Source organism: Hyla sarda, chromosome 5 (assembly GCF_029499605.1).
Source record: "Hyla sarda isolate aHylSar1 chromosome 5, aHylSar1.hap1, whole genome shotgun sequence".
NCBI lineage: Eukaryota > Metazoa > Chordata > Amphibia > Anura > Hylidae > Hyla > Hyla sarda.
Window position 1 is genome coordinate 619069 of NC_079193.1, and position 16762 is coordinate 635830.

The window sequence follows — 16762 nt, forward strand, 5'->3', positions numbered from 1 at the left end:
CCCATCATAATCAAATGTAACCCATCATAATCCAATGTAATCCACCATTAATCAATGTAACTCACCATAATCCAATGTAACCCACCATAATCCAATTTAATCTACCATAATCCAATGTAACCCACCATAATCCAATGTAATCCACCATAATCCAATGTAGCCCACCATAATTCAGTGTAACCCACCATAATCCAATGTAACCCACCATAATTCAATGTAACCCACCATAATCCAATGTAATTCACCATAAACCAATGTAACCCACCATAATTCAATGTAACCCACCATAAACCAATGTAACCCACCATAATTCAATATAAACCATCATAATCCAATGTAACCCACTATAATCCAATGTAACCCACCATAATTCAATGTAGCCCATCATAATCCAATATAATCCACCATAAACCAATGTAACCCACCATAATCCAATGTAACCCACCATAAACCAATGTAACCCACCATAATTCAATGTAACCCATCATAATCCAATGTAACCCACTATAATCCAATGTAACCGACCATAAACCAATGTAACCCACCATAATCCAATGTAACCCACCATAATCCAATGTTATCCACCAGAAACCAATGTAACCCACCATAAACCAATGTAAACCACCATAATCCAATGTAACCCATCAGAATCCAATGTAATCCACCAGAAACCAATGTAGCCTATCATAATCCAATGTAACCCATCATAATGCAATGTAACCCACCAGAAACCAATGTAACCCACCATAATTCAATGTAACCTATCATAATCCAATGTAACCCATCATAATCCAATGTAACCCATCATAATCCAATGTAACCCACCATTATCCAATGTAACCCATCATAATCCAATGTAACCCATCATAATCCAATGTAACCCACCATAATCCAATTTAATACACCATAATCCAATGTAACCCACCATAATCCAATGTAATCCACCATAAACCAATGTAGCCCACCATAATTCAGTGTAACCCACCATAATCCAATGTAACCCACCATAATTCAATGTAACCCACCATAATCCAATGTAATTCACCATAATCCAATGTAACCCACCAAAATTCAATGTAACCCACCATAATCCAATGTAACCTACCATAAACCAATGTAACCCACCATAATTCAATGTAACCCATCATAATCCAATGTAACCCACTATAATCCAATGTAACCCACCATAATTCAATGTAATTCACCATAATCCAATGTAACCCACCATAATCCAATGTAATTCACCATAAACCAATGTAACCCACCATAATTCAATGTAACCCACCATAATCCAATGTAACCCACCATAAACCAATGTAACCCACCATAATTCAATGTAACCCACCATAATCCAATGTAACCCACCATAAACCAATGTAACCCACCATAATTCAATATAAACCATCATAATCCAATGTAACCCACTATAATCCAATGTAACCCACCATAATTCAATGTAGCCCATCATAATCCAATATAATCCACCATAATCCAATGTAACCCACCATAAACCAATGTAACCCACCATAATCCAATGTTATCCACCATAATTCAATGTAACCCATCATAATCCAATGTAACCCACCATAAACCAATGTCACCCACCATAATTCAATGTAACCCACCATAATTCAATGTAACCCACCATAATTCAATGTAACCCACCATAATCCAATGTAACCCACCATAAACTAAAACATATTTTTATAGGAAATGTCTTAAATCTCTCTCCTTTAATTATATTGTTACATTGGGCACAGTTCACACAGGGAAAAGTGCCCCATTATTGGTCCCAAAAGGTGTGTCTGGTCTGGTCTTGATACCTACATCAGCTTGTATTAGTTTATATTTTATGTTAGGAGAATAGTTCATTGCAGATAAGGAGGGTGGACACTTACATTCCGGTATCTGTGGATATGGATAGATACAAGGGGGGAGATTTATCAAAACCCGTCCAGAGGAAAAGTGTCTGAGTTGCCCATAGCAACCAATCAGATCGTTTCTTTCATTTTTATCAAGGCCTCTGCAAAATGAAAGAAGCGATCTGATTGGTTGCTATGGGCAACTCAGACACTTTTCCTCTGGACAGGATTTGATAAATCTCCCCCAATGTGCCCATAATTCCGTAGAATCTTATCAATTTTGTGATTTCCAGGATGTTAAATTCATACAAATGGAAAGGATTTACATTCAGAAATTGTTGGTTTAAAAAATACAAAAGCTTAATTGTATTAATCCCAAAGCCAAATGGAAGCTGGCGCTTGGGCAATGACTTTGGGAAACTTAATGAGGTTTTAGTAATGGATGCCTACTCTATGCCCAGGTGGATGATCTCATGAAAAGGTTAATTCCAACGAGAAACCTAACCACTCTGGATCACACAAAAGGGGATTGTCAAGAGAGGCTCAAGAAATAACTGCTTTCTCTACTCCAGAGGGGTATTTGGGGTATGTCAGGACACCATTTGGGTTAAAAGGTGCCCTTCCCACAAAGGGCAATGGATGTGCAGCAGCATACTTGGATGACATTGTCATCTTCAGCCTAGATTGGAGGAGCCATTAAAGTACTGTTCAGTCAGTTCTAGACTCCCTTAGAGAAGATGGGTTTACTGCCAATCCAGAAAAGCGTGCCATAGGGATGGGACAGGCTAAATACCTGGGGTACATTGTGGGGAGAGGGAGGATTAAGCCTCAAGTCAACAAAGTAGAGGCCACACAAAACTGGCCACGTCCTCTTACAAAACAACAGGTAAGAGCGTTCTTGGGCATTGTGAGGTATTGGGGCATTGTGAGGTATTGGGGCATTGTGAGCTATTGGGGCATTGTGAGGTATTGGGGCATTGTGGAGTATTGGGGCATTGTGAGGTATTGGGGCATTGTGGAGTATTGGGGCATTGTGAGGTATTGGGGCATTGTGAGGTATTGGGGCAATGTGAGGTATTGGGGCATTGTGAGGTATTGGGGCATTGTGGGGTATTGGGGCATTGTGGGGTATTGGGGCATTGTGAGGTATTGGGGCATTGTGAGGTATTGGGGCATTGTGGGGTATTGGGGCATTGTGAGGTATTGGGGCATTGTGAGGTATTGGGGCATTGTGGGGTATTGGGGCATTGTGAGATATTGGGGCATTGTGAGGTATTGGGGCATTGTGGGGTATTGGGGCATTGTGAGGTATTGGGGCATTGTGAGGTATTGTGGGGTATTGGGGCATTGTGAGATATTGGGGCATTGTGAGGTATTGGGGCATTGTGAGGTATTGGGGCATTGTGGGGTATTGGGGCATTGTGAGATATTGGGGCATTGTGAGGTATTGGGGCATTGTGGGGTATTGGGGCATTGTGAGGTATTGGGGCAATGTGAGGTATTGGGGCATTGTGGAGTATTGGGGCATTGTGAGGTATTGGGGCATTGTGGAGTATTGGGGCATTGTGAGGTATTGGGGCATTGTGAGGTATTGGGGCAATGTGAGGTATTGGGGCATTGTGAGGTATTGGGGCATTGTGGGGTATTGGGGCATTGTGGGGTATTGGGGCATTGTGAGGTATTGGGGCATTGTGGGGTATTGGGGCATTGTGAGGTATTGGGGCATTGTGAGGTATTGGGGCATTGTGGGGTATTGGGGCATTGTGAGATATTGGGGCATTGTGAGGTATTGGGGCATTGTGGGGTATTGGGGCATTGTGAGGTATTGGGGCATTGTGAGGTATTGTGGGGTATTGGGGCATTGTGAGATATTGGGGCATTGTAGGGCATTGGGGCATTGTGAGGTATTGGGGCATTGTGAGGTATTGGGGCATTGTGGGGTATTGGGGCATTGTGAGGTATTGGGGCATTGTGAGGTATTGGTGCATTGTGAGGTATTGTGGGGTATTGGGGCATTGTGAGGTATTGGGGCATTGTGAGATATTGGGGCATTGTAGGGTATTGGGGCATTGTGAGGTATTGGGGCATTGTGAGGTATTGGGGCATTGGGAGGTATTGGGGCATTGGGAGGTATTGGGGCATTGTGAGGTATTGGGGCATTGTGGGGTATTGGGGCATTGTGAGGTATTGGGGCATTGTGAGGTATTGGGGCATTGTGGGGTATTGGGGCATTGTGAGGTATTGGGGCATTGTGGGGTATTGGGGCATTGTGGGGTATTGGGGCATTGTGAGGTATTGGGGCATTGTGAGGTATTGGGGCATTGTGAGGTATTGGGGCATTGTGGGGTATTGGGGCATTGTGGGGTATTGGGGCATTGTGGGGTATTGGGGCATTGGGAGGTATTGGGGCATTGTGAGGTATTGGGGCATTGTGAGGTATTGGGGCATTGTGAGGTATTGGGGCATTGTGGGGTATTGGGGCATTGTGAGGTATTGGGGCATTGTGAGGTATTGGGGCATTGTGGGGTATTGGGGCATTGGGAGGTATTGGGGCATTGGGAGGTATTGGGGCATTGGGAGGTATTGGGGCATTGTGGAGGTATTGGGGCATTGTGGGGTATTGGGGCATTGGGAGGTATTGGGGCATTGGGAGGTATTGGGGCATTGTGAGGTATTGGGGCATTGTGAGGTATTGGGGCATTGTGGGGTATTGGGGCATTGTGAGGTATTGGGGCATTGTGAGGTATTGGGGCATTCCGGCTTTTCTCAGACCAGGCCCCATTAAAGAGTGAAAATAAAGGGACTAATGCTGGGGTATCAGGTTGGTTCCTGGTATTACAAGACTTTGATTTTGCAGTGGAACATAGATCTGATAAATCTCATGTCAATGCCGATGCCATTGTTTGGCTGGGGTAGGTGGGCAGAGAAGAGGGCGATATGTAAGCAGGCACCTGGTAATATGGTGGATGGGAGGTTTGTGTCACAGGCTTCTTGGCTCAGTGACATAAGACTGGAGTTTGGGTCTGGGTTTTGGGAGTGACTGAAGGTTCTGGACATAAAGTCAGTCCCATACTCCAGTTGTGTGTTGGAGTCCTGAACGTGATCTGACAGGTGTGTGAGCTCCACTAGAGAGCAGCAGAGAGGAGTTAGTGTGGAGCAGATCCGCTTGTCTGGTTTATACTGATACACTGCACCAAAATGACTTTTGCATTGAATGACCCAAAGTTTTGGGTGAGAAGTTCAGAAATTTATGTGAAGATCCTGATGTGAAGGGCGTTTAAGTTTCTATTATATCGCATGTAGTAAGTGGGACTTATTGTTGTGTGTGAATTATTACAATAAACCCGGCACTGCTGAACGGTGACACCGGCCTATGTGGGTCTATTTACTTGGTGACTTGGGTCTGAAGAGTCTGTAAGTCTAAATATAAATATAGTACGAACATATTTAACACATTTGTAATAATTCTCCAATCAGAGCACAGACATTGTGTGTTGCGTCACATAGTGTGAGTGTAAGTGTGAGTGTAAGTGTGAGTGTAAGTGTGAGTGTAAGTCTGTGTCCTAAGGATGAGGATAAGGTGGAACAGATGACAATTGTTTTCGATAGGATTGCTGCACATAGTCAGGTCAGCATTGTCCACCCTGCCCAGTGGTAATATGATCAGTCAGGGTCTATGACGTACAACTTAGTGTCCTTGAATGGTTCAGTATATAAACCATATAACGTCCACACAGAAAACAGATGTCCAGCACTAGGTAATCAGGTATAAACTCTTGCACTTTATTGGGATATCACAGGAAAAAAACAGGTACAAGGAAAGCGCTGACGCGTTTCATGCAGTGTTGACTCTATGACTAAGCACAACACTGCGTGAAACGGGTCAGAGGTTTCTTTGTACCTGTTTTTATCCTGTGATATCCCAATAAAGTGCAAGAGTTTATACCTGATTACCTAGTGCTGGATATCTGTTTTCTGTGTGGACCTTGTTGCTTGAAGACGGGGCGGTGCCGGCGGGTCCGCTGCACAGGTGCATCAGAGTGGCTGGAGTGGAGCTGTATTCTCCCAGACACTGCTACATAAATCGTATAACACTCTTCTCCTTTGTGTATTCAGCGCTCGTTGATGTCTTATAAATCCATCCTGGTGATGAGGCCGATTCCGGAGCTTCTGAATGGCAAGCTGGAGAGCACGTCCCTGGGCATCCCCCGACACTTGGTGGAGTGCAGCAGCTCGTCCACCAGCAGCGGCTCGTCTTCCGATAATGAGAGTGATATCAGCCCCACGGCCAGGGACTGTAACCCTTCTCTTGAGCTGCACTTATCGATTTTCAAAATGTCTGAAAAGGAAATACTGCAAAAGTCAAACGCATCGGAATCCGGAGAAGGACAAGAAAATAAAGACATCTCTGAAGACAAGAAGATGGAAAGTCCAGACTCCTCCCCAAAGGCGAAACACAAATGTGAACATGACATTGTGCTTGGGATGACTGAAAGCCCAAAGGAGCAGGAGGAAGAAGACAAAATGTTGGTTCATTCTGTGGAGACATCTCCAGGAAGGCAACACATCTGTAGGTCAGCCACCATTGAAGTTGGAGGCCTCGCTTCTAAGAAACCAAAGACTGGATCTTTTATTAGGGGGACTTCTGCAGACAGTGCCCTGCTACTACAAAGAGCGGCCGAGAAACCATCATCGGTCTGTGTACCCAGACAAAGTATCATTAAAAGCACCTTCTACAACCAGGACTCTGAAGGGTCCGGCATTGTACCGCTAGATGACCTGCTGAAAGACAAAGACTTCATCAGGCATCGGGAGCGAGCACGCAGGAGTTTGATGAAAGCTGGATATTCACCAAAAATTTTGAGCGGTTTGCGAGAACCTCTTCTTGAACAGTTTGCCATGGAACAAAGAATGTTGTCTGACCAAGATGGTCAGCTCGGCTCCCTCAAGAAATCAGCTTCATTTGACACAGCCAAGGGATCCTTTAAGTCTTCGTTCAAAGTCTCCAGCCGAAGTCGATCCCTGGATGACTACAAATCAAGGTCCTTGAGTGTCTATAAGGGAACTCTGGTGGAAGAAGTAGATCAAGATCCTTTGAGAGTTGAACAAATATCCTTGAAGAAGATGGACACCGACTATAAGCTTCTTCCTGAGGACTCTGCACCTCCTGAGGGTCATAAGTTTTCAGCACCAGTAAAGATTTTGTCAACACAAAGGCCTCTGTCTGCACCCTCTACAGGCAGGGAAAACACCATTATTGCAGTCTTCCATCAGCATCCAATACTGGAATCCACCAGAATTAGAGAAAGGCCATCCTCTGTACCACCACAGGTAGAAGAAAGTACCATAATAACCTTTGTGAGACCAAGACAAACTACAGAATCCACAGAGATTAAGAAAATGGACATAGTGAAGGTTCCTCCTCTGTCTCCTCAATCAGGCATAAAGGAGGATGCTCAACCCTTAGACATTCAAGGCGGAGTGATGTTCACAGTCCATAGCAGATCTGAGGGAAACGACTTCTTAGTCTCTGATGCTTCAACAAAAAAAGATAAATCCTCTGAACACTTAACTGTGGACAAGATAAGGACTGACGGGTCAGAGGATTCTCCAGCCGATACTTTGTTTCAGCTTGTAGAGTTAAGCAACGATAATAACACAGTGATGGCGGTGATACAGGGAACCTCAGAGGAACCCATCACAGATCTGGGAGAATATGATAGAAGTCCAGAGAAGATGGCCGATCCTGTCCCTGAGCCACTGCAGGAAGAAACAGCCAGAGAATCCTCCGACAGTACAACCCTGCGAGGTAAGACTATGGCTGAGTCCACAGCTTGCCAGCCTGATGATGGAGACAAGATACAACCATCCATCAGCCAGATGCCAGACCTCCAGAAAGATCACGGGGAAGAAATGTCTCCACCTGAAACTCTACAAACTACTCATAAAGTGCCACCCCCACCAGATAATAGTGAGGTGTCTCCTAAGGCTGATGTTGCTGGCAAAGATTTGCAATGTCCTGTATATAGTGATGGACACAGCCTGACATTGGAGGACTTAGTGGGAGAGATGTCCTCATTGTCAGATGAGATGGATGTGTTGGCAGGTGAAGAGAAGCCGGTCAGCCAAGAAACTCCTCCTTTCCCACCAATCATTACCCCAGAATTACAAGATGTGGGTCATTACACGTCAGAGTTCCCCGCAATGGTAACAGACCCGAGTCCCATGGAGCAAATCCTGAAGGAGTCACAGGTAACGTCAGCGTCACAGTGTAGCTTCTACGAGAGTCTGTCTCGGGCCGAGGTCTCCACCGTTGAGAGCCACAGCTCCAGTAAGACATTTATTTCCCATTCAGACAGTTCTGGCACAGGGCGACGATCTGACAACTTCTCGGACTTCGATGAAGCAGGGAGACATTCGGAAGTGTCACTGGTAGAGATTGGTGGAATTCATCACCAGAAGGCGTCTATGAGTCCAGCGCTTCCCCAGTTTGATGTTGGTGCCGCCCGTTCCCAGCTCTATGACTTTTATGATATATTCGCGTCTCCCCAGACGTCTTTGACTGCTGAGGAACCAAAGTTTAATTTGTTATCTACAACGTCTCAGCCTCCGACCTGCTGTGGTGAAACTGCGATGGAAACCTCATCTGTGGAGAAGGACATGAGTTCCGGACCACCACAGCACTCACTGCAGGCCTCAGAGCTTCACCAAATTACAACAAAAGACAAAAAATTCTCAAGAAAGCGAATCAAACTCTTCAGACCTAATGGGAAATCTGAGAAAACTGTGAAAACTGTAGAAGCAAGTCTGAAGCAAAAAGTAAAAGCCTCCGTGGCCAACATTTCCCGGATCATCAAAAGAAAGCCGGGGAACGGGAAAGAAGGTGAGAGGAGGCCTCCTACCTACATGTCTACACAACCATGCATGACCATTATACATGATCGTACATGACCATATATGACCTGTCCATGTGATCATAACATGACCATTATACATGATCGTACATGACCGTATATGACCTGTCCATGTGATCATAAGATGACCCATATACATGATCGTACATGACCGTATATGACCTGTCCATGTGATCATAACATGACCATTATACATAATCGTACATGACCGTATATGACCTGTCCATGTGATCATAACATGACCCATATACATGATCGTACATGACTTGTCCATGACCTGCCCATATGATGTCATTTTCTGTAGGTCCCTCAGACATGATGAAGGTCCCAGTTGTTGAACAAGCAGCAGCCGGCAAAGTCTCTGGATCAGTAAAGAGAAGAGTTCTCCCGACCTTCAGACTGCCAAACCTCAGCGGCAAGGACAAAGGTCAGTGCCCCAGATATATCACCCCATATAGGGGGCGCTACAGGGGAGGATTACAGAGAAGCCCACAGGACCTCACATCTCCCTGCTGGTTCAGTGTCTGCACAGGATGATGTAGATCCCAGGAATTGTATACAACACAACAGAGTGCATGATGGGATAGATCTGTCAGCAGAGTGCAGTGCATGATGGGATAGATCTGTCAGCAGAGTGCAGTGCATTATGGGATCTACCAGCAGACTTTGGCTCTGAAGCTGACTGGACGTGGAGTATAGAACATCACATTGATCTCTCGGGTCACCTTTACCGCCACGTGTTACACTTTTTCCTTATGATGGCGCTGTCCTCTCTTGGTTTTTCCAGCCCCAGCATTTGTGGAGGAGCTGACAGATCAGACGGTGGTGGTGGGTCACATGGTGACGTTATCCTGCAGGACGGCGCAACCGGTGACAGACGTGGAGTGGTATAAAGGTAAGACCAATGTTATGACCCAGTTCTCTGTGACTCCGCCCCCTGCATTCAGCTCCTCCCTGTAGAGTCCAGTGTAGGGTATTGTGCACATCATGACCGGAGCAGACATAGTGGAGCGGGGCCCCCGAGTCAGTCCACTACCGCTCCTCCTGGGGATCATCAGTCTCTTCTCATTCCAGACGGCGTTCTCCTCCGAAGCAGCGAGCGGCTTCTCATCTCCTCCACCCTGAAGAACTATCATCTGCTGACTATCCTGGTGGTGACCGCGCAGGACCTGGGCATCTACGCCTGTGTGGCCACCAACGTGCTGGGCAGCGCCTCCACCTGCTGCATCATTAAGAAGGCCGGTAAGTCTGCGGAGTCCGTCAGGTCATGTGACCACTGCAAAGATGAAAACACCTACGACTAGTCACAAACTGAAGACTCTATCCCCTTCCCTGAACACTTAGAAGGAAGCGGGGCCCTTCACTGACTGCTCCCCAGGGACCACTTCTGCTCTTCTGACAGCTCCTCAGGGGCCACCCCTGCTCTCCAAACAGCTCCCCAGTGGCCACCACTGCTCGCCTGACTGATCCCCAGGGGCAGCCCCCAATCTCCTGACTGCTCCCTAGGGACTGCCCTGCTCTCCTGACTCCTCCCCAGGGGCTGCCTCCGCTGTCCTAACTGCTCCCCAGGGGCTGCCCCCGCTCTCCTGACCGCTCCCCAGGGGCTGCCCCCGCTCTCCTGACTGCTTCTCCCAAGGGCTGCCCTGCTCTCCTGACTGCTCCCCAGGGGCTGCCTCCACTCTCCTGACTGCTCCCCAGGGGCCGCCTCTGCTATCCTGACTCCTCCCCAGGGCCCACCCCTGCTCTCCTGACTGCTCCCCAGGGGCTGCCCCTGCTCTCCTGACTGCTCCCCAGGGGCTGCCCCTGCTCTCCTGACTGCTCCCCAGGGGCTGCCCCTGCTCTCCTGACTGCTCCCCAGGTGCTGCCTCCGCTCTCCTGACTCCTCCCCAGGGCCCACCCCTGCTCTCCTGACTGCTCCCCAGGGGCTGCCCCTGCTCTCCTGACTGCTCCCCAGGGGCTGCCTCCGCTCTCCTGACTGCTCCCCAGGGGCTGCCCCCGCTCTCCTGACTGCTCCTCAGGGGCTGCCTCCGCTCTCCTGACTCCTCCCCAGGGGCTGCCCCCGCTCTCCTGACTGCTCCCCAGGGGCTGCCCCCGCTCTCCTGACTGCTCCCCAGGGGCCGCCCCCACTCTCCTGACTGCTCCCCAGGGGCCGCCCCCGCTCTCCTGGAGTCCTGAGTGAATGAATTATCTATAATGATCTATAACTTGTCGCCATCAGAGATCCCGTGTTGCCCCAGCAGCCCAGAGGTGGCGCAAGTGTACAAGGATGGAGCGCTGATCGTATGGAAACCAGTGGAGTCCAGCTCTCCGGTCACCTACTTCCTCCAGTACAAAAGGGAGGGTGAGTGCTACTGCAGAATATACTGCTCAGCTGCTGCAGAACCTGGTAATACACACCTCAGCTGCTGCAGAACCTCTTAGAGCTGTGTGTGCTGTAATTTCTCCTGACAGGTGAGGAGTGGCGGGCGCTGACTCTGGACGTGTCGGATTGCTGTTACTCCACCCACAGTCTGTGTGAGGGCCACGTCTACTCCTTCCGCGTCGCCTGTATCAGTAAGGCCGGGATGGGGCCCTATAGTGAGGCGTCTGCTGCTGTGAGGATCGGGAGGCAGAGCCCAGGTCGGTATCACTGAGATATGACTACTGTATGCACAAATACATGGTAACAAACCCTCAGCTAAATAGGTGGAGTCTGCCTGGTGTGATGTCAGAGTTGTGATATCTAAGATCCCTCTTCCCTTCAACAGAACAAATCACCAACACAAGTGTGAGGTCTAGGTGGTCCAGGTGATAGTGTAGGGTAGGTTGGTATTAACCCTAGGTTGTCGTGATGCCAGGATGCAGTTTCCTTAGATTAATGTCCCTACCGCCAACCGTCCCAGAAACGGTAGCGAGAAATAGTTGAATGTCCACAGCAGGTATTTGATGAAACTGGAATAAACTTTACTGCATATTTTATGCAACTGCAGTTAACAGAACAGTCTTTATATAGAGGACCGTAGTTCGGGGCCGCACAGGTTTGCTGGGACTTATGAATACAATGATCTTTGGTTTTCAGCCACTGCGCTACTGGTTTGAAGATGATTGACTTGCAGTAGTCACACAGGATTTTAGTAGTTTCGAGCTGGATAACTCACGGTTTAGTGGCTGCGGAAGATAAGGCTTCAGGCCCAGCTTGAATTGATGAAGAGATATAGATTGATGTGCTTGCTTTAAAGTGCAGGGACCAAGAGATCCAAGAGAGAGAATTTAGTGGCAGCAGCCCCTTATATAATAAGAGGGTGGGACAAAGCTCATTGGTCAGCAGAACCTGTCAGTTCTGACCTAAGGAACTATGGGTATGTCACATGACCTAAAGGTTCTTAAACCATAGCATAACATAAATTAAAGGCACATGGCCGCTAAGGTCCTATACAGAGGTATCCTAGAGTAATTATATATATCATTATATACATTGAATATTACATATTAAGAGGCGACTAGGGGTTAACCCTTCAGGAGAGCAATTATCATGGAGGGACTCTGGCTGAGGGGACTCCAGACAAAAGGGACATGACATGTCCTGTACCGGGACACCACACAAGCTGCAGCATCATGCCCCTCCTCCTCACAGGGACAGAACCTGCTGCAGCATCATCCCCCTCCTCTCCCCTCCTCCTCCTCACAGGGACAGAACCTGCTGCAGCATCATCCCTCTCCTCTCCCCTCCTCCTCACAGGGACAGAACCTGCTGCAGCATCATCCCCCTCCTCTCCCCTCCTCCTCCTCACAGGGACAGAACCTGCTGCAGCATCATCCCTCTCCTCTCCCCTCCTCTTCACAGGGACAGAACCTGCTGCAGCATCATCCCCCTCCTCTCCCCTCCTCCTCACAGGGACAGAACCTGCTGCAGCATCATCCCCCTCCTCTCCCCTCCTCCTCCTCACAGGGACAGAACCTGCTGCAGCATCATCCCCCTCCTCTCCCCTCCTCTTCACAGGGACAGAACCTGCTGCAGCTGCATCCCCCTCCTCTCCCCTCCTCCTCCTCACAGGGACAGAACCTGCTGCAGCATCATCCCCCTCCTCTCCCCTCCTCCTCCTCACAGGGACAGAACCTGCTGCAGCTGCATCCCCCTCCTCTCCCCTCCTCCTCCTCACAGGGACAGAACCTGCTGCAGCATCATCCCCCTCCTCTCCCCTCCTCCTCCTCACAGGGACAGAACCTGCTGCAGCTGCATCCCCCTCCTCTCCCCTCCTCCTCCTCACAGGGACAGAACCTGCTGCAGCATCATCCCCCTCCTCTCCCCTCCTCCTCACAGGGACAGAACCTGCTGCAGCATCATCCCCCTCCTCTCCCCTCCTCCTCACAGGGACAGAACCTGCTGCAGCATCATCCCCCTCCTCTCCCCTCCTCTTCACAGGGACAGAACCTGCTGCAGCATCATCCCCCTCCTCTCCCCTCCTCCTCACAGGGACAGAACCTACTGCAGCAGGAGAAAAAGATGGGAGAGGCCAATGCGTAATTCTGTGGGATAATCCCAACCCGCTAATCCCAATGTCAGTTACACTCACCGGGGGTATATCTTGGTATCTGCATATCACCCACATAGATGATCTCGGGCTACAGCCTGCTGGATCCGGCCGGGTACTCAGTCTGAGGTTGGTAAGGTACTTAGGAGAAGGTGCAAAAAGAAAATGGTGGTCTGCTGTGATCGAGATATAAGTCCAGTCACATATGGTAAAATCTCATTTATTGGTGCAATAAATCAGATTCCAGACCTACCAGAAGCCGCTTGTATTATATATCGTAGATATATCGATGATAAATTCATCATATGGGACACCAATCCATCCAAACTCAACTACTTCATTTCCTCTCTGAACCCAAATCCCTGCCATGTCCATTTCACCCTTACACACTGAGCCAACAATGCGGAATTCCTCCATGTCGTAGTGTCACATGACACTCAGGGCCTCATTAACACCAGAACCTTTTTTAAGGCTGTGGATGGGAATAGTTAATTGGATTTTAAGAGCTGCCATTCAGATAAATGGACAAAGAATATTCCCTTTGGACAGTACAAGAGAATTCGCCGTAATTGTTGTCCCTAATTAAGAACCGCAAGATCGCAAGCGAGCCGCCTCGATCAGAAGACACGCCTCCAACCCAAAGTCACCAACCCGGAGATAGAACATATAACTTCCTAACTACCTATTCCATTGATCACAAAATGATCAAACATATTCTCCAATCTCACTGGAACATACTACTTAAAAGACATTATACCGGCCCGCAGATAACTGTCCGAAAAAAAACTAAAAAACATATTAGCACCAAGCAAACCAAAAAATACAAAGAACCCTACCCTATCAAACATAGTAATCACCGGCTCCTTTCGATGCTGCACTGCGAACTACAAATCCTGAACATAAAAAACCGATGCAAAGAATTCACATCCAAAACTACAGGTGAAATATACAAAATGACATCACTAATGACGTACGAAACTGAATATGTTATGTACTTACCTGAATGCCCCTGCGGTACCCGAAACGTCAGGAGAACCTGAACCACACAGATGGTGAGCGCGAGACTCAACAAACACCGGTCAAACGTGAAAAAACGGATATCAACAACACCGGGTCTCCCGCCATGCCGCACGTCAACATGAATGCAACTTCTCCAACTTTTCTGTATTCCCCATTGAACATGTTCCTGCCGCGAGCCCCCACCGCTACACCCAGTTATGCAGAAGAGAACATTTTGGGATTTTTAAACTAAAAACTTTGTATGAATATACGGTGACCCCTCGACCTACAATGGCCCCAACATACCATATATATACAGTGACCCCCCCCCCCCCCCCCGATCTAAGATGGCCCGACATACCATATATATACAGTGACCCCCTGACCTACGATGGCCCCGACATACCATATATATACAGTGACCCCCCGACCTACGATGGCCCCGACATACCATATATATACAGTGACCCCCGACCTACGATGGCCCCGACATACCATATATATACAGTGACCCCCCGACCTACGATGGCCCCGACATACCATATATATACAGTGACCCCCTGACCTACGATGGCCCCGACATACCATATATATACAGTGACCCCCCGACCTACGATGGCCCCGACATACCATATATATACAGTGACCCCCGACCTACGATGGCCCCGACATACCATATATATACAGTGACCCCCCGACCTACGATGGCCCCGACATACCATATATATATACAGTGACCCCCGACCTACGATGGCCCCGACATACCATATATATACAGTGACCCCCCGATCTAAGATGGCCCGACATACCATATATATACAGTGACCCCCCGACCTACGATGGCCCCGACATACCATATATATACAGTGACCCCCCCCGACCTAAGATGGCCCGACATACCATATATATACATTGACCCCCCGACCTACGATGGCCCCGACATACCATATATATACAGTGACCCCCCCGACCTACGATGGCCCCGACATACCATATATATATACAGTGACCCCCCCCCCCGACCTAAGATGGCCCGACATACCATATATATACAGTGACCCCCCGACCTACGATGGCCCCGACATACCATATATATACAGTGACCCCCCGACCTACGATGGCCCCGACATACCATACATATATACAGTGACCCCCGACCTACAATGGCCCCAACATACCATATATATACAGTGACCCCCTGACCTACGATGGCCCCGACATACCATATATATATACAGTGACCCCCCGACCTACGATGGCCCCGACATACCATATATATACAGTGACCCCCCCGACCTATGATGGCCCCGACATACCATATATATATACAGTGACCCCCGACCTACGATTGCCCCGACATACCATATATATACAGTGACCCCCGACCTACGATGGCCCCAACATACCATATATATACAGTGACCCCCCGACCTACGATTCCCCCGACATACCATATATATACAATGACCCCCGACCTACGATGGCCCCGACATACCATATATATATATATATACAGTGACCCCCGACCTACGATGGCCCCGACATACCATATATATACAGTGACCCCCCGACCTACGATGGCCCCGACATACCATATATATACAGTGACCCCCCGACTTACGATGGCCCCGACATACCATATATATACAGTGACCCCCTGACCTACGATGGCCCCGACATACCATATATATACAGTGACCCCCCGACCTACGATGGCCCCGACATACCATATATATACAGTGACCCCCGACCTACGATGGCCCCGACATACCATATATATACAGTGACCCCCCGACCTACGATGGCCCCGACATACCATATATATACAGTGACCCCCTGACCTACGATGGCCCCGACATACCATATATATACAGTGACCCCCCGACCTACGATGGCCCCGACATACCATATATATACAGTGACCCCCGACCTACGATGGCCCCGACATACCATATATATACAGTGACCCCCCGACCTACGATGGCCCCGACATACCATATATATATACAGTGACCCCCGACCTACGATGGCCCCGACATACCATATATATACAGTGACCCCCCGATCTAAGATGGCCCGACATACCATATATATACAGTGACCCCCCGACCTACGATGGCCCCGACATACCATATATATACAGTGACCCCCCCCGACCTAAGATGGCCCGACATACCATATATATACATTGACCCCCCGACCTACGATGGCCCCGACATACCATATATATACAGTGACCCCCCCGACCTACGATGGCCCCGACATACCATATATATATACAGTGACCCCCCCCCCCCGACCTAAGATGGCCCGACATACCATATATATACAGTGACCCCCCGACCTACGATGGCCCCGACATACCATATATATACAGTGACCCCCCGACCTACGATGGCCCCGACATACCATACATATATACAGTGACCCCCGACCTACAATGGCCCCAACATACCATATATATACAGTGACCCCC

At 48.5% G+C, this 16762-nt stretch overlaps 1 protein-coding gene across 1 annotated transcript in view; it reads left to right on the top strand.

The window, feature by feature from the left end:
• Window positions 1-16762, top strand: part of OBSCN (obscurin, cytoskeletal calmodulin and titin-interacting RhoGEF) — a 577179-nt gene that overhangs the window by 541178 nt on the left and 19239 nt on the right. The window contains 6 exon segments of the mRNA XM_056518694.1: window positions 5979-8745; window positions 9081-9203; window positions 9564-9671; window positions 9851-10018; window positions 10995-11117; window positions 11228-11395. Coding sequence (XP_056374669.1) covers window positions 5979-8745; window positions 9081-9203; window positions 9564-9671; window positions 9851-10018; window positions 10995-11117; window positions 11228-11395 — 3457 coding nt within the window.